The sequence below is a fragment of the Haliotis rubra genome, unplaced genomic scaffold, assembly GCF_003918875.1.
Source record: "Haliotis rubra isolate DU_JTF1 unplaced genomic scaffold, ASM391887v1 Scf36, whole genome shotgun sequence".
NCBI classification, from domain to species: Eukaryota; Metazoa; Mollusca; class Gastropoda; order Lepetellida; family Haliotidae; genus Haliotis; species Haliotis rubra.
The window spans coordinates 2,255,859-2,279,173 of record NW_025767035.1 but is presented as its reverse complement, the minus strand read 5'-3'; the positions used below and the strand labels follow the sequence as shown (position 1 = coordinate 2,279,173).

Below are 23,315 nucleotides of genomic sequence, written 5' to 3'. Positions count from 1 at the left end.
TGGCCGGGTGTACTAAGCTGGTGACTTGTGTATCAGGCCATTGTCTGTACTCATTCTTATTTGCTTTATTTGTATTTTGTAAAAATATCGTTTCCCAAATACATATAGAGATGCATAAATGTAGATTAGACAAATGCTTATGCTTATCTGCTCTCTTTTGTCCATAAGAATAAGAAGAAGTTGAAAAAGTCTAACCATGAATAAGTTAACTAGCCACTGGTTTATGGAACTGCCCTTTGTCGGTGAATATTTGATCCTACTACACAATGACTACAAGAAGATCAAGAGTCTTTCTCACGGGTCATATTCTCCCTGTCCTTCATCTTGGCATCTCCAATCTCCTTCAGCAGTGACTGTAGTTGTAGTTTGGGCAGCTTGTGACTAGAGCCAGTCGAGGGCGGTATCAGGTCGTCCCCTACATCTTCCACTGACTTCTGGAGTCTCTCCATGATGTCCGAGGCTATGTCCAACACGATATCATCACTGCTCTTCTGGGTTCTACAACAGTGACCACCACTTAGATGGAAGTCAAACATCCAGGGTATCATCAACTTTCTAACTGAATAAATAACCATAACCTTCTCTCTGTATTGTCTTCAACTGGACAGCTACATCACAATCTGTGTGTCAGTAACTTCAAACAGGAATATTCAAGCACAAGTTTGTTGGGTCGCTACTTATATCATTGTATCATCTCATTTTGAGTCAAAATGAAGCTGTGGTAGTGAAGAGGTCTAAGATATATAACAGAAAAGAGACATTATACATTGGATAATAAACAATAAACTATAGCAACAAGAAGACAAAGTCATCAATATCCCCCTCAATGGCAAAATACTCTTCATGATTATGTCTACGAGGTATGATTATGTCAAATATTTAGGTGTGAAGGAGAGGTGCTAAGTCAAAACTTGTTGCTATGGAAACGCCAAAAATGTTTTATTCAGAATTCCAAAACTACCAAAAGGCACCAGTACACCACCAGATCTATCTATGTGCCAAGTTTGGTAAAGAAATAGTGAACGGTTTTAGAGTTCTGCTCCGGAAAAGTGCACTACCACCAATTTCAGGCTAAGTCAAACTTGTTGCCACAGAAACGCCAAAAATATTTTATTCAGAAATCCAAAACTACCAAAAGGCACCAGTACACCACCAGATCTATCTATGTGCCAAGTTTGGTGAAGAAATAGTTAACGGTTTTAGAGTTCTGCTCCGGAAAAGTGCACTACCACCAATTTCAGGCTAAGTCGAACTTTTTGCCATGGAAACGCCAAAAAAGTTTTATTCAGAATTCCAAAACTACCAAAAGGCACCAGTACACCACCAGATCTATCTATGTGCCAAGTTTGGTGAAGAAATATTGAACAGTTTTAGAGTTCTGCTCCGGAAAAGACAAATGTGCACGGAGCGCGGACGGACGGACGGACGGACGGACGGACGGACGCACGCACGCACGACGGAAGGAGTCCATTTTAATACCCCCCGAAAGCGGCGTTGGGGATAATTAATCAGATCTTTTAATCTGATATGATCCCTGTTTGGGCAGAAATAAATCAGATCTGATATGATCCTTCTACATGAAGAAACCTCAACAGGTGAACACTGAAAAAAGCTTGCTACCCAATCTAAAAGAAGGAAATGTGAGTTCTACACCAAATCAGATGTTTCAAACAATTCAACTTCATTCTTTACCACGATTTGGTTTCCACTTTATTCCTGTATTACTGTTATCCTACTACTGTCATCCTATTATATAATCCCTGGTACTCTTTCCATGATAGATGAAGTAGTCCGGCAAACAAAATTTGAAATCATTCTATTTTTTAATTGAGCTTTTGGCTCTGGTCAGTAGAAACTATAGTGAATACTAAATGTGTTGCCTAAGCAACCTGTTTGACAGCAGTGCTGAACTTGTTCTCACCCAGTGAAGCCAGCGTATATCCTGGGCTGTACAGCAACAAGGGTGGATACTAGGTCTGTGGCCTGATGCTCTCGACATATCTTCTCAGCATTCTCCGTCATCCCGAACATCTCACTGGAGTCATAGTCGGGGAAGTTCTCCACGAAGCCGAGCAGCTCACTCACACTGCTGTTGTCTGGGACTGGGTGATACACCTGGAACGAAGGACCTCAATGTTAAAACAAACACCATTACTGGACATCCTCACTCAGCATTGTATCATTGTGTAGGCTAGAAAACCATATTCTGTAATTCTGCAATAAATTATTATTAGATTTTACCAAGTATGATACCAAATGAAGTGAATTCAAAGGCATTTTTTAAAATATATGTACATATATAAACAGTCTTTGTGCATAAATATCTATGATTGTGATTCACATGAAGCAGGAATGTTTGGTTGAACTTTGATATTAAGTAAAAAAGACGCAAAACACATACAGAGGCTTTCTTTAATTGCTGCAAATAACTTGTACCATAAATTTTGCATGTTATAATCCCAGCTAGTAAATTAACTTTTTACAATATTTGATGTATGTTTCAGTATATGTATCGGGGGATGGAGGCCTTCAACTCATCATACCATATTCCTAGGCACTAGATAATAATAATAATAATGAGTGAATTTGTAACACGCCAAACTCCACGCCAGTGGTATGCTCATGGCGCTACAAGTAAAGTTATTTGGGTGAGAGTCTAGACAAAGTACTTCTTAAATAAAAACGTTTTGTGGAGAGTTTTGAAGGAGAGCAGGCTTGGGGTTGTTTTGAGATCTTCAGGCAGAGAATTCCATAGAACAGCTGATTGATAGGCAAATGATCTGAATCCAAATACTTTTAGTCTGTATCTAGGCACTGTGCACAGAATTTGGGACTGGGATCTGAGAGTTCTGGCTGGATTATACTGGCTTACAAGTTCACACAAATAGGATTGCACGATACCGTAAAGGCACTAGTATGCGAGTACAAGAACTTTAAACTCAATTCTAGCTGAGATGGGCTGTGAGTGTAGGGATCATAGAAGTGGCTGTATATGTACAAACTTTGGAGCAAGACACACAATTGGGGCTGCAGTATTTTGTATTTTTTGTAGCTTTGAAAGAGATTCTTGTGACACACCACACAGTAGGCTATTGCAATAGTCCAGGCGTGAGAATATCATTGTTCGAACTAATGCAGCGGCAGCTTCCTGGGATATAAGATGCCTTACTTTGCCGATGTTTCTTAAATGAAAATGGCCTTTTCGATATAGCTCTTGTATATGACAGTCCATACTCAATGTGGACTCCATCAAGACACCCAGATTCTTAACCACAGGTACATATGGTATACTTTCGTGACACACAGACAGGTGCGTAACACCTACTTTCATCACCATTGCATCCGTACCAATAAGCATAGCTTCTGTTTTATCTTGATTCAACTTTAATTTGTTTGTTGACATCCAGGATGCAATCTGGACGGTGCATGATTCTAATTTAGCCAGTGGTTGTCTGTCATCAAGATTCAAACAGTCTGACATCTGAGTATCGTCTGCATACATATGGTGATCAACAGAATTATTATCAATCACATGGCCTAGTTGAGTGGTGTACAAAGTAAACAGAACCGGTCCAAGAACCGAACCTTGTGGTACACCGTAATCCATGTTGTGACATCTGGATTGTGACTGACCGACCATAACTGATTGGCACCTGTTCGATATTAGATTTAATCCACAACAATGTGGAGACTTCAAGACCAAAAGCCTTCTGAAGATGATGGATGAGCCTGGGTGATCCACGGTGTCGAAGGCCGCTGATAGATCCAAAAGAACTAGAACTGATGGATGGCCGCTGTCTACAGACAGTTGAAGGCCGTTCATGACGTGTAGCAAGGCAGTTTTGGTGCTGTGATGTGCCCTATAGGCTGACTGGAATTTGTAGAACAGTTTATTGCGGTCAAGATGGATTCATCAGCTGTCTTTTAGATACGTCCTGTATCCCCCCCCCATGGGAACTGCGTAGCGGCATTTCTGAGATCCTATTCTTCCAGCTTCCGTTATAACTCGGGGGGACCACTTCTTGTCTTACTTCCATCTCAGACAAATTGAATCATCTTGATTAATGTGGCTTCAGATAAACTAGTATCTTCTTATTACTAGATATCTTATAACAACCAATAGATTATGATAAGATCTTTATCATAAATGAGTTGCGACCCCTTCACGTACAGGTAAGATCTTTACCCGTACAGGATCTTGAATCACTCATGCTAGTCTGTCTTAGACTGTGTGCATGGACTTTCAAACTAGTACTTTTCCTTAGTAAAAGTTATCAACAAGTCAACGTGATAAAGGGTGAGATTTTCCAACTCAGCGCCCTTTGAGGAACCGTTAGTTGCTGTGCTACAACGAGAGGCCCAAATTGGTGAATGCCTGAGACGTCTTCAGTGGCTATGTCTCGGAGGTAGTGGTTGGCAAACACCGTATCCGACTTCCAAAAGCAGCCTTCCATAATTGCTGATATAGAGCAATTTCCGTGCAGAGCCAATGTTGACGCCAGTGCTCTGACTTCGTGTGGGTTGGAAGCTCTAGGAGGTTCTAGTCCTGCTGCTTTATAGGCTCTCAATATGACGGCTCTCATCCAGAACGATATCGTCGTTCTTGAGACTTCTGCTGATGTCTCTGTGGATAATGGGATGAACAGGCGCTTGAATTTTCGTCTCCTTGTCTTAGTCTTTGAAGATATATCTTCAGGGCTCTGACTGGACACAAGTATAGGTTCTCTATATCCTCTGGTCCGAGGATTGTAGATAGCGCTGGTACGTGGAACTGTCTATCTGGCTGACCAGGTAGTTGGTTCTTGGCAATGAAGTCCCATCTAAGTCCTAGATGAACTGCAGAATGTTGCCCCGTGTCGAATCTGGTTCGACCAAAGTCCAGCGTATGTATCTCTGATATCCGAGCTGCCATGGCTAGCGCAAGCAGGAACAGAGTCTTCTGTGTCAGCAGCTCGAAGGTAGTCTGATCTGGAGGTTCGTAGGCATCACTGGTAAGATGACGTAGAATTACATTCAGATCCCAGGCTGAAGCTCTGAATTTCTTTTGCTGGTCCTCCAGTTTAAAAGATCTCAGCAGAACAAGTAATTCTGGTACTTTCGTCAACTTGATGCCTGTTTTCATGGTAATCACTGTACTGATGGCAGCGAGGTATGTAGATAAAGTCGAACCTTTCAGATGTCTAGTCTGTCTAAGAGGACACAGGTATTCCGCCACTTGAGGATGAGTAGCTTTCATAGCAATGAAGCCTTTCCACCTTGCATAAGTCTCAAACTTCAGCCACTTGTCATCATACAGGTTACGAGTAGATCTGCGTAACGCTAGCGTTACTGCCTTTGCTGCCCTGGAGGAGTATCCTCTTTTCTTCAAACATGTTTTGATACGGTCCACACGTGTAGCTGGAACAGTGTTGGGTTCCCGTGGACTTGCTTGGTGTGTGGATGTATGAGTAGGTTCGGCCAATCTGGTAACTTGATTGTTGGACATCCGAGATCTTCTATTAGGTCTAGGAACCATACTCTCGCTGGCCAGTAGGGCGCGACCAAGGTCAGTTGTAGCGCCTGTGTCTGTTTGATCTTCAACAGTACTTTCGGTAGTAATATCAGTGGTGGAAACGCATAAGCGTTTAGTCCTTCCAATCATATGTTCAGTGCATCTGTTGCCCAGGCTTGAGGATCTGGAACTGGTGAGACAAACGTCTGTAGTTGTTTGTTGAAGCTCATGGCAAACAGGTCTATGCATGCGGATCCTATTTCCCTTATGATGAGCCGAAATGCTTCTGGATGGAGTATCCATTCCATAGGTGACGGGTGCAGTGGTCGGGAGAGAGCGTGTGTCTGTAAGCACGTTCTTGGCTGCGGGTATGTGACACGCCTTTATCCAGATGTTTGCCTCCTCCATGATATCAAACAACTGGAATGTGAGCTGTAGTAGGCTTGGTGATCTTGTAGATCCTTGCCGATTTATGGAGAATGCCACTGTAGAGTTTTCCGTGTGGACCATCAGCATTCTGTTGATCAGCGAGCTCGACCATAGTTGTAAGGCGTTGACCACAGCTTTCATCTCCAGCAGATTGATGTGAAGATACTGCTCTGTTTTGGACCACTTCTTTGATGCAACTTGATTGTTGAGATGTGCACCCCAACCTTGTATCGATGCGTCTACGTAGAGATGTGTGTCGAAGGCCGGCTCTTGTAAATAGGTCCCTCCGCAGACGATCGACCTGTGGGTCCACCAAAGTAGGTACCTCTCAAGATTGTCTGGCAGCAAGATAGGGTCGACGCTGTCCAGATGTTTTGTCAGGAACCGATGCAGCGGCCTTAGTTGTAACCTTCCTGTGCGAGTCAAGTCCTGCGCCGAGGTTAGTAGACCGAGTAGACATTGACATGTTCGTAGTGTTAACGGAGAGATGACTGCTTGTGGAATCATGGCTTGTATCTTGACCCAATGATCTTCTGGGACCACAATTCGATTCTGTGTTGTGATAATTCTTATTCCCAGCAATTGAAGATCTTGATTGATTCTAACTCCAACTTCATCAGGTTCACTAGCCATCCTAGCTGCGTGAGCAACTTAATTGTGAAGTTCAGCTGCTATCTGAGTTGATTGGCACTTTGAAGAACCTGTATGCCGTTGTCCAGATAACCGGCACTGCGCAGACCTCGATGCTGCAGATAGGTGCCGATAAGCTTGGTTATACGTATGAATAATCATAGAGTCGACGATATTCCAAACGGTAGGACGTTCCAATGGAAGTGCTTACCTCTAATTGCAGTGATGATACATCATTCTTCCCATTATATATGCAGGCGATCTGTGTTGATCAGCATCCATCAAAGCGTTGTCTATTTATAGCAAGGCTGGCTCCAGTGTAGCATCGCAGGGCACAGGTACCGGTACTCATACCGACTTTTATCAGCGACAACTTCCAAAATAAACATTGTTTATGCTGCTGTCAAGGCTAGACATCTATTAGATTCCCATGATGATAACAGGCTGTAGTTGTATACTGTTTCCAAGGCTGCCGATGAAGTATTCCCCCATACCACGGGTTTGTTTACAAGTCAGTAAACTTGCTTGTGCCTGCTCTGTCAGTGGGAGGCGTTGTCTGACGTGGACCAATCAGCTTCAAGCATGACGTCACCGGTGTCAAGTGTGTGTAATTCTACACCGCTCATATAAACCTCTTGAAAAAGGGTTGCTCCAAGTGTAAAATCTTGTTCAGTGATATAAATCACGTATTCCCATTGTGGATAATATAACCAGCATGACAAAGGAGGCTGTTGAGACGTATGTCTGTATGGATCTTGAAGAAATACCGATGTTGAATCTAGTTGATAGGATATAAAATCCTAATCCCCACGCTGAGTGATGAGTGTTAATAATATCATCTGTGTACGTCCGTTCAAGGATTCTTGAAGGCGTTGTTAACCTTATAAAGCCCTTTACAAAGGTCGCCTTCAGGTTCTCCAGTACTTGAGATATCGGCTTCATAGGTGATATCATATTGGAGTCGAAGTCATCAGCGTATATGCAGTACATCTCTGTTGTGTTGGAGTGAGTGAGTGAACGACAATATCCGCAGGCCATCTGCTACCCGGTATAAGACCTCAGCATCCGTGTAGATGAAGGGATCCTTTCATCAAGTAGGTTGTCGTCCAAAACTGAACCTATTACAGGTGTAAGTTTCGTGCAGGTTGTAGAGTTGTGCAGGCTGTAAACTGTAGAGATCGCACATGTTGTAGATCTTTTTGTTTAGTTATAAACTCTGACAAAACCATCCGTTTTCATAATTGCTTCGTTTTATCCAGCCTTATGGTAATAGAGTCGACGTCAACATCCTTCCTGTTGATGTAAGGGTTTGTTAACCCTAGGGTTCGCGAAGCCTGACAATGTCTGTGTTGCTGTTATCTGCCTGTAGATCTAAGAGTTCTCGAACCTTGTAGATGTCTGCAGCTTTCTCAAAGCTGTGTGTAGGTTAGAATGTACCTTGGATATAGGTTCAATCGGAGGAAGAGTCACCGAGTCAAAGTCGTCATTACGCATCTTATAAGTGTAGACTTCATCTATATCCTTAGAAGGAGACTACAAGTTCAAACCATTGGCTATCCAAGCTGTAACCTCTGAGTCCGGGAAGACGACGTCTGGTTGTTCATCAGTTATCTCCTGATCGGTAGAGCTATGCCTCCACGAATCATCCTTCTGCGAACCTGTATCCCTTCGCGAACCTCTGTCTGAAGATTCCTCCCTTCGCGAACATCTATCTTGAGAGTCCTCTCTTCGCAAACCTCTATCTGTGGATTCATCTCTTCGTGTACCTCTGTGATGTGAGCCTTCTTCTCGAACCTCTGTCGCTAGATTATCCCTTCGTGAACCTTGAGTGACTTCACAAATGTCTGTGAGAGATGTGAGATCTCAATCTAGAGCGGCTAGATGTAGGAGATGGATCCTTCGATGTTCTCGAACGTTGAGGGTTCACAGATGTAGAATGGTGAGTAGGCATCTCATGTCTTCTATCCTTCTCCAAGATGACAGAGTCGTCAGACTGTGGAGACCTTCGCAAAGGTGTCATTCGCCAACGTAGTCTTGAGCCGTAGTTCTATGAGGAGTAAGTTCGCACAGGTCCGTGGGTTCGCTCAGGTCCATAGGTTTGCGCACGAAGTCAGTAGATGAGAGGCTTCGCCGAGCCTTCGCTTCTTCTTCCAACCTACGTTCCATCATGGCCATCATCTGGTTGGTGAATTGTCTCATAAATTCACCCGGATCAAAGTTCTACATTGATTGAAGCAGCTGCGGCGTAGATGAAGCGTTCGCGAACGCTGATGAGTTGTGTGTCTCGACTTCAGTCTGTTGAGAAGTTGGTGGTAGTTCGTCAAACAGCTGGCCTGCTGTGACAGCTGCAGGAGACGAGCTAGTAATCGTGGAAGTCGATTGAGTCGCCGATCTCGTAGGTACTTCGGGTAGAAGTAATGGGGGATCATCAAAAACGTCTACTTCATGCGGAGGTAATATCTCTTTGTTGAAGGATTTCTGATGTGTTGACTTACTAGGCCGCGTAGATTTACCCTCCGATCTGGTAACAGATGCTTTCTTCTGCGACATAGAAGAAGACGTCTTCTTCTTAGCTTGAGTCGGAGTCACCTGCGTTGCAGCCGATCTCTTCTTGACCCCTGTACCAGCAGACTGCCCCTGCAACGTACTCAACATAGCACCAGTATTATGATTTTCAACTGTAGCAAGCAACATATGGTTTGGGGGCTGATCTCCTGTTTTATCAGCCAGGACTTGAGATGACTTCCTCACCCGATCCATGGCACGTCTATAGATATAAGACAAATATTGATTAAATTGTAGATTAGATAAATCAACACAATAAGTACAGCTCAAGCTGGAAGAACATGGTTTTATGCCCGAAGGGCATTGGGGGGTGAGGATCAGCCACGGATAACCTGTGACTGCAAACACTGCAAGATTTCATGAAATGTAAACAAGTTACATCATGATGAAATTATGACACAAATACAAATAATATTTTTTTTTTCACAATTTTTACATGTTATAGCCAAATCCATACACAACGTAATTTTTTGAAGAATAGGACCTAAATAAAAAGGATATGATGCCGTAAACGGGACTCCAGTGCTCGCCCAACCATCCACTTGGGCGAAAAGGGAGAGAGTGACAAGTAAGGCTGGTCACATGACTGTTTACGCAGGAAAAGGGAGGTAACTCGTGGGTGAGTGTATTTTTACGTCCGCTTCGGGAACTTCAAGGGATTCAAGTGTTCCACTACCAGTCGCAAGGGAAAGGGAGATAAGCAAAAGATCACGAGTCAGGATAAGAAAAAATCTATTATTTCCATTGCTGGTACTTTTTTACAGGTACTGACCCCATTAACCGAGTAGCTGTAGTCGTCCCTGAGAGCATCCACACAGTAGAACTTCTTGAGCATACTCAGCAGACACCGCCTATCCCAGTCATCTGTCACACGGCCACCAAAAGTTACCTCCCCTGTCAGATACAGCAATGCTGCCCATGGAATGTCGTCAGCTTCTTCCAACAGCATCTGGAGCTTCAGGATCGCCACCTGAAATATGTCAAGTTATGAATATTAACATGATTACAAAGACAACATACCTTTTGGATTCAGAACACTTCAAGAAAATCAAAGAAAGTCAGTCTGTGAATCAGAGAATGGGGTCTATAATGTCACCTCAAACTGTATACCTGCGAGTATCAGCTTGATGTGGGAACAAACCAACCTGATGTTTGTCTAAAGACATTTACCATGTTGATGGCAGCTAGAAGCAAGGGTTTATGGTGCTGTTGATAAACCAAGCATCTGGGTCAATATATTCCATTCCATGATCTTATGGTTCTGGCACTCAAGGGACACAACTCTGCACAGCATATTGTTGCACCTTGGATGACTGGACCACCTTGCCTCCTCCCAGAACTTTCAATATTTTTACACTTGAGTTGCGAGGAGGTAATTCAGCATAGTTTTACCCATAATCTGTCTTTTAACATAACAAATGTAGAGGGCTATATTCACTGGTTTTCCAGACACAAGTTGAGGCACCTGATCAGTCAGTTCATCCACAATGTACACAATAGAACTAATGGCATGCCTTACCTGTCTGCAAGAAGAAAACATACACGCTCAGAGAGACTTGCTGAAATTAATTGCACTGATATATTTGCTCGTATGGGTACATGTCAATCAACATTCAACCCACCTCTAGATCTGAGTCATTAAACTCATATGGAATGTTCCAGCCAAGAGTGCTGTATTTCTTCCTTTCATGAATGACGCTGTTGAACAGACACAACCCAAACAGCAGCTTGTGCCAGGCAGAGTGGTTGGCGCCATCTTCATACAGCTTCTCCGTCACGACCCCAGTACCACCACTGCCGAAGGACTTCAACATGTTGGCCTTGAGACCTCGCGGGGATTCAACAGTCATCTATACATCAGACAACAGGAAATATTGATATTGTGATGAATATGGAAATACACTAAAACTGACAAAACTCATGCATATTGTGTGTGAAAGATTTACAAATTTCAGCTGGAAATATCATCTATAGTAGACTTGTATGCAGTTTTCTTAGGTTTATCATTTATGAGACAGGCAGCAAGTTTCTCACATTACATTCTTCTATATTTCTTCCAACCTATCTCATAAGAAAACATTTTTTTCACTTGGCAGCTCATTGACCTACAGTTTGTAAAAATACATGTCATCTGATTTAAAAAAAGACATATGCAAAATGGTTGTTGCAATAAGAGACTTGTACTGTACCTTCATTCCAGTCTGCAATATGGAGATCGGGAAAGTGGGATCAGGCTTAGAACTGAGCCACAGTCGGAACTGAGGATCAATGTCATCACTTGGTCGGTTAAACCTGCAATGTATACACAGATAAGTACTTGGTCGGTTAAACCTGCAATGTATACACAGATAAGTACTTGGTCGGTTAAACCTGCAATGTATACACAGATAAGTACTTGGTCGGTTAAACCTGCAATGTTTACACAGATAAGTACTTGGTCGGTTAAACCTGCAATGTATACACAGATAAGTACTTGGTCGGTTAAACCTGCAATGTATACACGGATAAGTACTTGGTCAGTTAAACCTGCAATGTATACACGGATAAGTACTTGGTCGGTTAAACCTGCAATGTATACACAGATAAGTACTTGGTCGGTTAAACCTGCAATGTATACACAGATAAGTACTTGGTCGGTTAAACCTGCAATGTATACACAGATAAGTTCTTGGTCGGTTAAACCTGCAATGTATACACAGATAAGTACTTGGTCGGTTAAACCTGCAATGTTTACACAGATAAGTACTTGGTCGGTTAAACCTGCAATGTATACACAGATAAGTACTTGGTCGGTTAAACCTGCAATGTATACACAGATAAGTACTTGGTCGGTTAAACCTGCAATGTATACACAGATAAGTACTTTGTCGGTTAAACCTGCAATGTATACACAGATAAGTACTTGGTCGGTTAAACCTGCAATGTATACACAGATAAGTACTTGGTCGGTTAAACCTGCAATGTATACACAGATAAGTACTTGGTTGGTTAAACCTGCAATGTTTACACAGATAAGTTCTTGGTCGGTTAAACCTGCAATGTATACACAGATAAGTACTTGGTCGGTTAAACCTGCAATGTATACACAGATAAGTACTTGGTCGGTTAAACCTGCAATGTATACACAGATAAGTACTTGGTCGGTTAAACCTGCAATGTATACACAGATAAGTACTTGGTTGGTTAAACCTGCAATGTTTACACAGATAAGTTCTTGGTCGGTTAAACCTGCAATGTATACACAGATAAGTACTTGGTCGGTTAAACCTGCAATGTATACACAGATAAGTGCTTGGTCGGTTAAACCTGCAATGTACACACAGATAAGTGCTTGGTCGGTTAAACCTGCAATGTTTACACAGATAAGTACTTGGTCTGTTAAACCTGCAATGTATACACAGATAAGTTCTTGGTCGGTTAAACCTGCAATGTATACACAGATAAGTGCTTGGTCAGTTAAACCTGCAATGTATACACAGATAAGTACTTTACTTATACAACAACATAGCATAAGACTATGATTGTCACCATATGATATGTCTTTATTTATATTGAGAAGTAGCAATATCCCACGCAGTGTAATGAATGAAAAGTCAACACATACCATGCTTTGATACATATTCTATCATCAAAGGGAGTGAATAGAGTTCTACATGAAACATATTAAGACAGTCTGAGTTCAAATAATCAAAGGGTGGATTCAGACTTCTTGTACTTATATCCGCAGAAAAGAGATATCGAAAATATATTTTGATACATTTACATGGCTCTCTTATATGCTTTTACAGTATCATGGGGCAGAGTGGTGGAATACATTGAGCAGATATTGAATGTTTCCATCCTATCTAAGACAAGTACAACATTCTGCCTTGGTCTGTTCCACACCTCTCCACTAGAGCCTGCAGCCTAGGCATCCAGGACGCCGCAAGATGACAGTTCTGCAGGAACACCCATCTGCCCTTCAAGATCTGGGCCTTGGAGATCAGCTCCTCTGCCTTGGGCCCCTGACCTCGACCCAGCGAGATCATGTCCAGGTGCAAGGTGCTCCCTCGAAGTTCCTTGGCGAACCTCAGCAGCTGGGAGGCAGGGTCACAACCTGGAGGACATAGCGAGTGACATCCTCATCAGCACCACAGAATTCACAAAATATTTGTCAAGTGCTACGTGTGTGAAGGATTTTTGTTGTTGTTATTTTTTATGCTTATCATAGCATTTAGAAATATATCTAAATCACAACAGCCTGTCAATAATCCAGTCTGGACCAGACAAACCAGTGACTGATATTTTGTACAACATCCCTAGCAGTCAATCAAGGCAATCAACCACATCCCAGAGCCCTATTTACCTGATCCTTTAATTGCTGGGGACCTGAAATCCCCATGGAATACATGAAGTGACAATTGTTTTATACCAACAAGATCTTTTACTTGTATTTTTAGAGGGTCTTGATTTTTTAAGAAATCTATCTCAAAAGAACACAGACAACTTGTTGTCTGTGTAAATATTTCTTGAGAACTTGAGATTCTTCCTCTTAACAGAAAGCACATATGAGACCGGTACATGGTTGGAGTCACTTTCAGGCCCCTCAAGGTCCAACCACAACAGCTGTACATGAACTGCCACGCTTACCTGGAGACAATATAAAGATCAAGGGAGTCTTGGCTGTGGAGTCTTCATAAATTTCTTTCAGATCAAAGGCTCCTGTTGAGAGGTATGTTGGACCCAGCTGAGACTGGATGAACTTGGCAACTGCAGCAGTCAGAGTGTCTGGTCGGACAACCTTGACCAGGATCAGTTTCTGGAAACTGGTCAGATCTTCCCATCGGAACACAACACCTGGACGGACATCTTCCTTCAAAAATGTAATTTTTGGAATAAAATTGATATTTTATACTTATCCTGACTCATGCTCTTTTTGCTTGTCTTCTTCTTCTTGCGAACATAGTGGAACACTTGTATCTCCCTAATTGAAGCTCCCTTCAATTTAAAATCACTAATTAGTATTCACCACGAGTTACCTCCCTTCCACAAGCGGGGAGGAGCGAGAGCCACCTCTACCCATGTGCCTCACTCTCTCCTCATATACTGAGCCCAACATTTGAATTTACAGGGAAATCCAAAGTGTTATGTGGGGGAGGATGGGAGGGCTGACCTCATGAGTCAGGATAAGTATAAAATATCAATTTTATTCCAAAAATTACATATTTTTCCTTATCCTGACTCATGCTCTTTTGCTTGTAGAATCCTACAGAGCGGAGGTGGGAATATCTAATACTTTGGATTTTTAATAATTAGTGATTTGAACTGTGATGATTGTAATAACCCTATGGGAACTTCATAAAGGCACTGAACTGATGAATTCCTGCTGCTAACTTATCAGCTGCCATATAAAGGTTATTACCATGTACTTATTATGATAAAGTATATATAACATTAATACAATGCTTAAGACTAATACACTTAAGCTTGTTAATATGCTAGTATAAACTCCTTAGAGTTTGTTAGCTAAAATACTTTAAGATATAAACATAGTACTAAGCTTAAGATATGATTAAACTTAAGCTAATTATATAATAGCAAACTCTTTAGAGTTTGTTAGTTAATATACTTATATGATATAGATATAATGCTGAGCTTAAGATATGAATAATCTTTAGCTACATATATAATAGCAAAAACTCTGTAGAGTTTGTTAGCTAATATATTTTTATAATATGAGTATAGTACTGTGCTTAAGCTATAATTAACTTAAGCTACATATATAATAGCCAAACTCTGTAGAGTTTGTTAGCTAATATATTTTTATAATATTAGTATAGTACTGAGCTTAAGATATAATTAACTTAAGCTACATATATATAGCAAAACTCTGTAGGGTTTTGTTAGCTAATATATTTTTACAATATGAGTATAGTAGTGTGCTTAAGATATAATTAACTTAAGCTACATATATAATAGCAAAACTCCGTAGAGTTTGTTAGCTAATATATTTTACAATATGAGTATAGTAGTGTGCTTAAGATATAATGAACTTAAGCTACATATATAATAGCAAAACTCCGTAGAGTTTGTTAGCTAATATATTTTACAATATGAGTATAGTATTGTGCTTAAGATATAATTAACTTAAGCTACATATATAATAGCCAAAAAACTCTGTAGAGTTTATTAGCTAATATGTTTATAATGTAACCATAGTACTAGCTTAAGATAAGATTAGACTTAAGCTAAATGTATATAGCAAAATAAACTCCTTAGAGTTTATTAACTAATATACTTTTTTTTCTTTTTTTTTTTATGTTAAAAACATAGTACTGAGCTTAAGATATTTAAACTTAAGCTATATATATATAATAACAAAACTCCGTCGAGGTTTTGTTAGCTATCTACTATAATGTAAACATACTGCTTAAGATATGATGAAACTTAAGCTAATTGTATAATAAGCGAAAACAACCCTTTAGAGTTTGTTAGCTAAAATACTTATATGATATAAACCTAGTATTGAGCTTATGAAGGAAAACTTAAGCTACATATATAATAGCAAGAACTCCGTAGAGTTTGTTAGCTAATACATGTTATAATGTAACCATAAAGCTTAAAATATGATGAAACTTAAGCGAAATATATAATAGCAAAAAACCTCTTTTAGAGTTTTGATAGCTAATATACCTATATGATATAAACATAGTACTAAGCTTAAGATATGAATAAGCTTAAGTTACATATATAATAGCTAAAACTCTGTAGAGTTTGTTAGCTAATACATGTTATAATATAACCATATTGCTTAGAAATATGATGACACTTAAGCCAAATAGCAAAAAACTCTTTAGAGTTTGTTAGCTAATCTACTTATATGATATAAACATAGTACTAAGCTTAAGATATGAATAAGCTTAAGCTACCTATATAATAGCAAAACTCCTTAGAGTTTGTTAGCTAATATATTTTAATAATATGAGTATAGTACTATGCTTAAGGTATAATTAGCTTAAATTACCTATATAATAGTAAAACTCCGTAGAGTTTGTTAGCTTAATTAACTTAAGCTACATTATAAAATAATAAAAACTCTGTAGAGTTTGTTAGCTAATGCAATTATCATGTTACCATAGTATTACTCTTAAGATATGAATAACTTAAGGTAAATATATATAATAACAAACTCTGTAGAGTTGTTAACTTATATATTGTATGATGTAATAATCATAGTACTGTGATGATAAAAGGAACTTAAGTAAATTATATATAGCATGAAGCTATTTAGTATTGTTATAAGATAAGTAAAAATCTGTTAGATTGACTTATCTTCTCCGAGAACTGTCAGCTGTTGTCGCGAGGACCATGGGATCGAATTGGTGTATACCTGAGGCGTCCTCGGTGGTGATATCTCTCAGATAATGGTTTGCAACCACCATATCAGTTTCAGAAATAAACCCTCCATTATTTCAATCACATTTGTGTAGAACAATTGTAGAAGTTAAGCTCTAATATCATGAGTATTAAGCTCATGGAGGGTCGAATAGGTCCATCCGCATATGCACGTAGTATGACAGTTCTGATCAAGCGGAGATATAGTACATGAGACTTCACTCTCGTAAGTTGATGATAGAGGAAATAATCTGTTGCATTTTTTTTTTTCCTCCTGTTTGGTTCGGTGGAGATAAATTTACAGTGCTCTTGCTGGCCATCATTGATAGAATCATCGTATCATGGGGTCCAAGTATGTCATCAAGGCGTATTCATAAACCTCACTTGTGAGGTGTTGGAGCACTATATTCATATCCCAGGTTGGGCGTGAAACTTCCGTTTTATTCTCCAAACAGAAGCTTAGTAGGTTTACTAACCATCTAGTTGTGTTAGTTAAACGATGAAATTCAGCTGTAGTCTGAAGCGCTGTGGATTTAGATCCACTTGTATCTTTCGTCTAGGTAATTAAGCTCACGAAGTCCTTGGCGATGTAGGTGCACAACCAGGTGTGTCTGTCCTCGTTGAACTTTATGTAAAATCGCCTGACTGCCGATCCCTCGTCTTAACTTGACAGGGGAGGTCTCTAACTGAAGAAGGCAGTCTAATCATGAATGTTCAGGTTAACTGGACTGTAATGAGGCTTGCTCGTTCACTGATATATAGTTGTCACTTGTGGCGTAAGTCTTGAACTGTGAATTGAGATCGACCTCTCGTGGAGTCGTTGTCCCTCATGGTCCAATCAGAACAAGGCATTTTGATTCTGTATAATACCAGCTGTGATGTCACGGTGTAGCGGGAAAAAACCCACCTTGAATAAATTCTTGTAAATGCGTTGATATTAGCATAAGCGTCGGTCTTCACCGTAGCTTCGAAGTTATCCGGTGACCCACGTGTTTGAGGGTTAATGGTAACCGCCGAAAAACCTCCGGTAGCGAAATATCTCGCTCTGTAATTTTATGCTGGGTAGGTTATTTTCCTGGTTGTCGTGAAAGTAATTTCAGTTTTGAATATAATTCCGACTTCCTTCTATATAAGGGTACAAACAACTTGCAAGTTGTGAGCTTGTAGACTGTATACATGAATGTATCGTCATAATTGTAGAATTAACATTGAACTTGTTGTCCATATTTCTTCTCAGAAACTTTGACGATTAAGAGTTATACTACGCTGTAACAAGGCTGCTGTTCAATTTCGATATTGAATTGTCTGCAGATATCGCGTAATGGTCACGCATGTAGATAATCGTATCGTCGTCCGGGTTGCATATTAGCAATTTATCACGGAATAGTTGATTTCTGTGAAGATCTATGAAATGTCGTTGACTAAATAATACAGCGACGTTCTGTGTTGTAAATAGCCTGAACAATTATCTTCGCGTAGGCTTATAGACGGCATCTGGCATACAGTTGATAATCAACTTATGCGGCGTCTTGAAACGGACTGGCGGTAGCTATATATGGCGAGTGGCTGAGTATATAGAAACCTTGGAGGAGACTTCCTCGGTGAGCGCCGGAGACTTAGCGAAGTTCTCGAAGTATCCCTTCTAGATCTTCTGGGTGAAGTAGACTTGGAGCCACTTAGCCTTAGCGACCATCGCGAAGGTATCGAGTCAAAACCCGATTAGTATATATATATATATATATAATATATATATATGGCTTGCTTGCGAACAGCCTCTGTGTTTAACAGGATGTGGGATCGGTGAAGCGCTTGCCTAAGTAGGGGCGCATGGATCATCTTATCATTTTCAGAAGTAGGTGTTCACGAAGTCTGGTGATAAGTGTCTAATTGATCGTTCTAGATCTATTTAGGCCAGCGAACATACGTCTCGTCATGGATTCAACAGAACCAATATCGATTGTAGTTCTTATACTTGATATCGATGATCAACTTGTCTATGGGTTGATCTTCTCCGGAGACTTGTGAGGGAGCGTTGATAGTTTAGCGAAGCTCTTGTATAGTCCCTCGATGTCCTTCTAGATGATGATGATCTGGATTCAGGTGTCCTTCGGCGCATGCCTTGAAGCTTCCTCTGCGTCGGTCGGGGAGCGGCGATATGACCTTCGCGAAGGCTTCCGTGATGTCTGATGGTCCGAGTCCACATCTAGGGATGAAACCGCATATGGTGATGATCTATCCTGCCTTCGCGAAGTCCTTCGCGAAGGCTGTACATCTAGGTCCTTCCCGCCTTCGCGAAGGCTGTACATCTAGGTCCTTTCGCCTTCGCTGTAAGGTCCTTTCGCCTTGCGAAGCTGTACATCTAGGTCCTTCGTCAAGGTGGTCCGTGACTTCCTTCGCGAAGGTGACATCGTCCTGGCTGCTTTCGTTGGCGGGGGTGCCTCTGGGGTGCTGTCACGTTGGAGCCTTCGCGAAGGCTCGGTCCCTGCTTATGCAGTCTGTAGTGGTCCTCCATCATGGTCATAATTTGCCGCATCAGGTCCTCAGGGATGGTCTGCGACGAGGTCGTCGGTGCCTTATCTGCGGTGTTAATGGAGGGGTCCACAGGAAAATCGTCCGACATCAGTGTAGAGGCATCAGGCTGCATGGTGATCTCTGCTGATGTCGTTGTAGCTGTCACCGGTCGTTTCTTGTGGCGTGCGTCGGGATGATGATCAGCTGATCATCGTAGAGGTCCAGGTCATCGGCTGGAACAATCTCGGTTGAAAAGTCCTAGTAGACTTCGTTGATTTTCCCTCAGAATTCGGCGCTGCCCTGGGTGTCGCGGCGTCTGCGTTGAGTGTTGGTAATGATGGGACCCTCAGGGCGATCATCGAATATCAGCGTTGGTACATCAGGCTGCATGCTGATCTGTGCCGACATCGGTCAATCTTTTGATGTACATCAGGTATGATGATCGGCTGATCATCATACAGGCCCAAACTTCGATGATAGGAGATCTCGGCTGTTGAGATGTAGTAGAAAACCCTCTAGTCTTCTGCTGCGGCGATGGGATGTCTGGGGAAGCAGGATGCTTCTTGGAGATGGCGGACTCGTCCACACCTCTCCACCACTCTAGCGGAACACCACGGGGAGAGTCGGCCAACAGCAGTAGACTGGCGAGGGTTCGGTGTATCAGTCATACTAGACTCTGCATCGCGACCTATCTGCTGTGCGTGCCAAGCGCCAAAGTAAATATTAATAAAAGGTAGAATTGGATAAATTAGTACGCAACTGCAATGTGAATATAATGAACATGGCGCCGTACATCATATAAAAGGTGGATCAGCAGCAGCATACAAAAGCGTAATCTGCAATAGTACAGAATTTTCATCAGCGTAATCCACTGAAACAAACACGCGTCCATGAATAAACTGTAGAAAAGCGACTAAATATCAATATATAATCGTTGAAGGATACTAGCTAAACCTCTATAGATGTCTATCACGAGGTAACTAACTAAATATAATTCAAAGGATATAGTGTGTCGGGAGACACAGAGCTCTCGTCCAGCTCACTGGGCGAAGGAGAAGAGTGAGGCACATGGGTAGAGGTGAAGCCCTCGTTCCAGCTTGTGGAAGGGAGGTAACTCGTGGTGAATACTAATTAGTGATTTTAAATTGAAGGGAGCTTCAATTAGGGAGATACAAGTGTTCCACTATGTTACGCAAGAAGAAGAAGACAAGCAAAAGAGCATGAGTCAGGATAAGGAAAAGTCAGCAATGTGGGAGTAATCTAGTCAGTGCTAGAAACAAATTGAGTGAGTGGCTAAATATTGCTTAACTATGACATGAAAACCCAGCTTGACCATGACAGTCTCTAAATAATCAATCTGGACCATGCAACCTTTGACTGAAAGCATGACTAACTGTCCACACCATCAGGCACAATAATGTACAATCTGCCAAGGCACACAGCCTGACCTGATCTGACCTTAGTTGGATCTTACAACAACTATGGGATACTGGGGACCTTTCTGTTCAGGAATCCCTAAGGGCCAAACATACTGTATACACCATGCTGTAATCAAGCTCCATGAATCCAATATTTAATGACTGTGGCCTACCTTCCTCCTCCTTGAAAGGAAGACTCATGAGGCTATATGGATCTTCTGCAGTCATGAAGCTGTTCCACTGCTGGGCGTGTGACATGATGCTCCGACACAGACCGTCAAAGGCTGGCAGTGTTGCATCCAGATGCTGGCACTGTCTCCATGTTGTATCTGCTGCCCAGCTTGGCAACTGTTTGTGTTTGTCTGAGTTAGGATCTCCTGCCTGGGCCTCGGACTCCAACCTCTCCATTGGCGATAGTCCTGAGCAGAGAAATACATATTAGAATGAGACAATTTGCCCATTTTGAAACATACTTATATTGCAGCATGCATGTCAGCTTAATGATGGAGGAAAGTTGAAAGGTAGCAATATGGCGAGACCAATGGACAAACCAAGGATCAAAATCATGGTAAATTCCAACTAATTCCTGTGGATCTGGAAGCAAATGAAATTTTTCCTTATCCTGACTACAAGCTAACCATATCATTCATGAACTGTATTTATTGGTCCAGAGCTGACTTCGATCCCGAACTGACCAAATATGAAAAGTCAAAGTCAAATCAAAGTCATATCTATAGAGAACAAGACCTGGACTTGTCTGTTGTTGAAACAAGGTCTCATAGCATTAGCAGTATGTGCAGTCTTACCGTCCTTCTCAGCCAGAGTCTTGTCATCCAACATGCTGGCCATGATATTGCCCTGGAGGAATACCTGCCATTCCAGCTCATTGATCTTGTCCAGGTGACTGACACTGTCCTCATACCGAGAGTTGGCTCGCATCACACTACTGGCCAGCATGAAGGAGAAGGTGAGCTGGTGATGTCCAAACAAGCCCACCGACACAACACGGTAGATGCTAGAAGTCAGACGGTCGATCATGCTGAGAAGGTGCTTCATCAGTTGTTCCGGGTTGTCCATGGATGTGAGGACATCACTCGTAGGCTGTGGACTTGGTTGATGGTGGCCGCGTGCGCTGGTCGGTCTGATGACGCCGCTGTAGTAGTGGGAGGGGGTGGTGGAGGTGGAGGACTGGTCAGCGTTGCTGGTGATGCAGGCTGTGAACATGTCCTGGAACCACTCTAGTGAGAACTGGTACATCACGTCAATGGTAGCCAGCTCGGCCAGGACAAAGTACAACACAGCTCCTCTTGTTGCAACCTGGAATGAAAGATGAAAACAGTAGTCTTCATTTCATTACAAACATATCATCATCTCTAAAGGGTATCATCATCTCATACTTTTAGAGCAGTTCATAATACAATTTGAATCAAACCATTAAAGGGTAAGAAAGCTATTCTTCGGGTCTCATTATCCTAAGACTTAACTGAGGGTTAATTCCACTGGTTTCCCAGGTGTAAAATGAGTTACAAACTTACTGGGAGGTATCTCTTCCTGGCTTGGTTTAGGTTCTTCTCAGTCTCCACCGACTGTTCCACTCTTTGGTAGATCTCCTCTGACACTCCCTTGCTTTTCTGGAGTGTCTCCACCAGCACCTGGTCGTCCAGGATGTGACCTGCACATACACCACGATACAATACAAGGTAAGTTGCATTACAGTATTGGCGCATGCCAAGCTGCATCATAATGCCTTTATGCAGCATATATTGTAGCGTGTGAGTGAGTTAAAATTTAAGTCACACCGGCAGTATTTCAGACATATCGTGACTTTGAAAGCTATATATGAACAAAAACAACCTTGAACTATGTGAATACCTCTCATCATCGTAATTTGAGCATGTAACATTTTAAAAACACCTGAGGAATACTACAATCCACTTACCATCCGACTTCTGCAAGAGTCCTAAGGACTTGTTTTCCAGGTCAAGCAGCGACTGCTTGTCATTACTGATACTCTCCAGCAGCCCAGTCCTCTGAGACTCCAGCTGGGGGCGTTCCTGTACATGGGATAGAGATTCTAGAGATAGGTATTGGCCTCACTTTTGTATTGCAATTTAATGCAATAAATATGCATGTAATGCGATAGGTACCGCAAAATATTGAAAGCATTATTTCATCCTAAACTTGGTTTGAATCTCATAAATATTTATCCACTCATCAGACTACTTCCCATTTGAACACATCTCACCACTTTGTCCAACATTTTGTTGGATGATGCTCTGATCACAATTAATGCCTAATACACACTATATATGTAAGAATCTGATTGTGGTAAGTTCAGCCTTTTTCAATTACAGGATTCAGGTGTTAATATCATAATTTTAATAGTCCGTTTTGACTTGTACGTTGAGTAAACTTTGCCAACAAAATGGAAATATGCATGGTTTTGAAAAGCACAATACACCAACATTTTCAAAATGTACAGGCATACATATTAATTTGTGTTATAAATCATAGTGAGTGAGTGACTTAAACGTTTACATCACATCAGCAATACTAAATCATAGTATTCCATTTATACCCTTGATATATTCTGTCATTGGAAGATTTACAGTGCTCTCTAATGTAATTCACTCATGACATGTCTTCAAGTATCAGTGGTAATGAAGCTGTGAAACTGAGGCAGGAAAGTCTACTGGCAACCATCTGTCAGTAGGAGACAAGCCTAGTGAGGTGTATACCTGTTTGACCACTGCAGACAGGAGCTGTTCCTGCAGACCGTCAAAGGTGACGGTGAAGTTGATGATGTTCACCTGGATGAAGACAGCGGGCAGGTAGTGGGGGTTGGCCATGGAGGATGCCAGATACAATCTACAAACACAAGTGTTCACCTTATTTCA

The 23,315-nt window shown here is 41.5% G+C and overlaps 1 protein-coding gene across 1 annotated transcript in view; it reads right to left on the bottom strand.

Moving 5' to 3' along the window:
- Window positions 1-23,315, bottom strand: part of LOC124285411 (dynein axonemal heavy chain 6-like) — a 102,217-nt gene that overhangs the window by 5,620 nt on the left and 73,282 nt on the right. The window contains exons 69-81 of the mRNA XM_046721635.1: window positions 23,157-23,286; window positions 22,358-22,472; window positions 21,954-22,090; window positions 21,225-21,735; window positions 20,582-20,837; window positions 14,067-14,074; window positions 13,745-13,963; window positions 13,001-13,211; window positions 11,305-11,407; window positions 10,738-10,965; window positions 9,888-10,085; window positions 1,922-2,115; window positions 299-498 (exon numbers count right to left, since the gene is read on the bottom strand). Coding sequence (XP_046577591.1) covers window positions 299-498; window positions 1,922-2,115; window positions 9,888-10,085; window positions 10,738-10,965; window positions 11,305-11,407; window positions 13,001-13,211; window positions 13,745-13,963; window positions 14,067-14,074; window positions 20,582-20,837; window positions 21,225-21,735; window positions 21,954-22,090; window positions 22,358-22,472; window positions 23,157-23,286 — 2,510 coding nt within the window. The remainder of the gene's footprint in view (window positions 1-298; window positions 499-1,921; window positions 2,116-9,887; window positions 10,086-10,737; window positions 10,966-11,304; window positions 11,408-13,000; window positions 13,212-13,744; window positions 13,964-14,066; window positions 14,075-20,581; window positions 20,838-21,224; window positions 21,736-21,953; window positions 22,091-22,357; window positions 22,473-23,156; window positions 23,287-23,315) is intronic.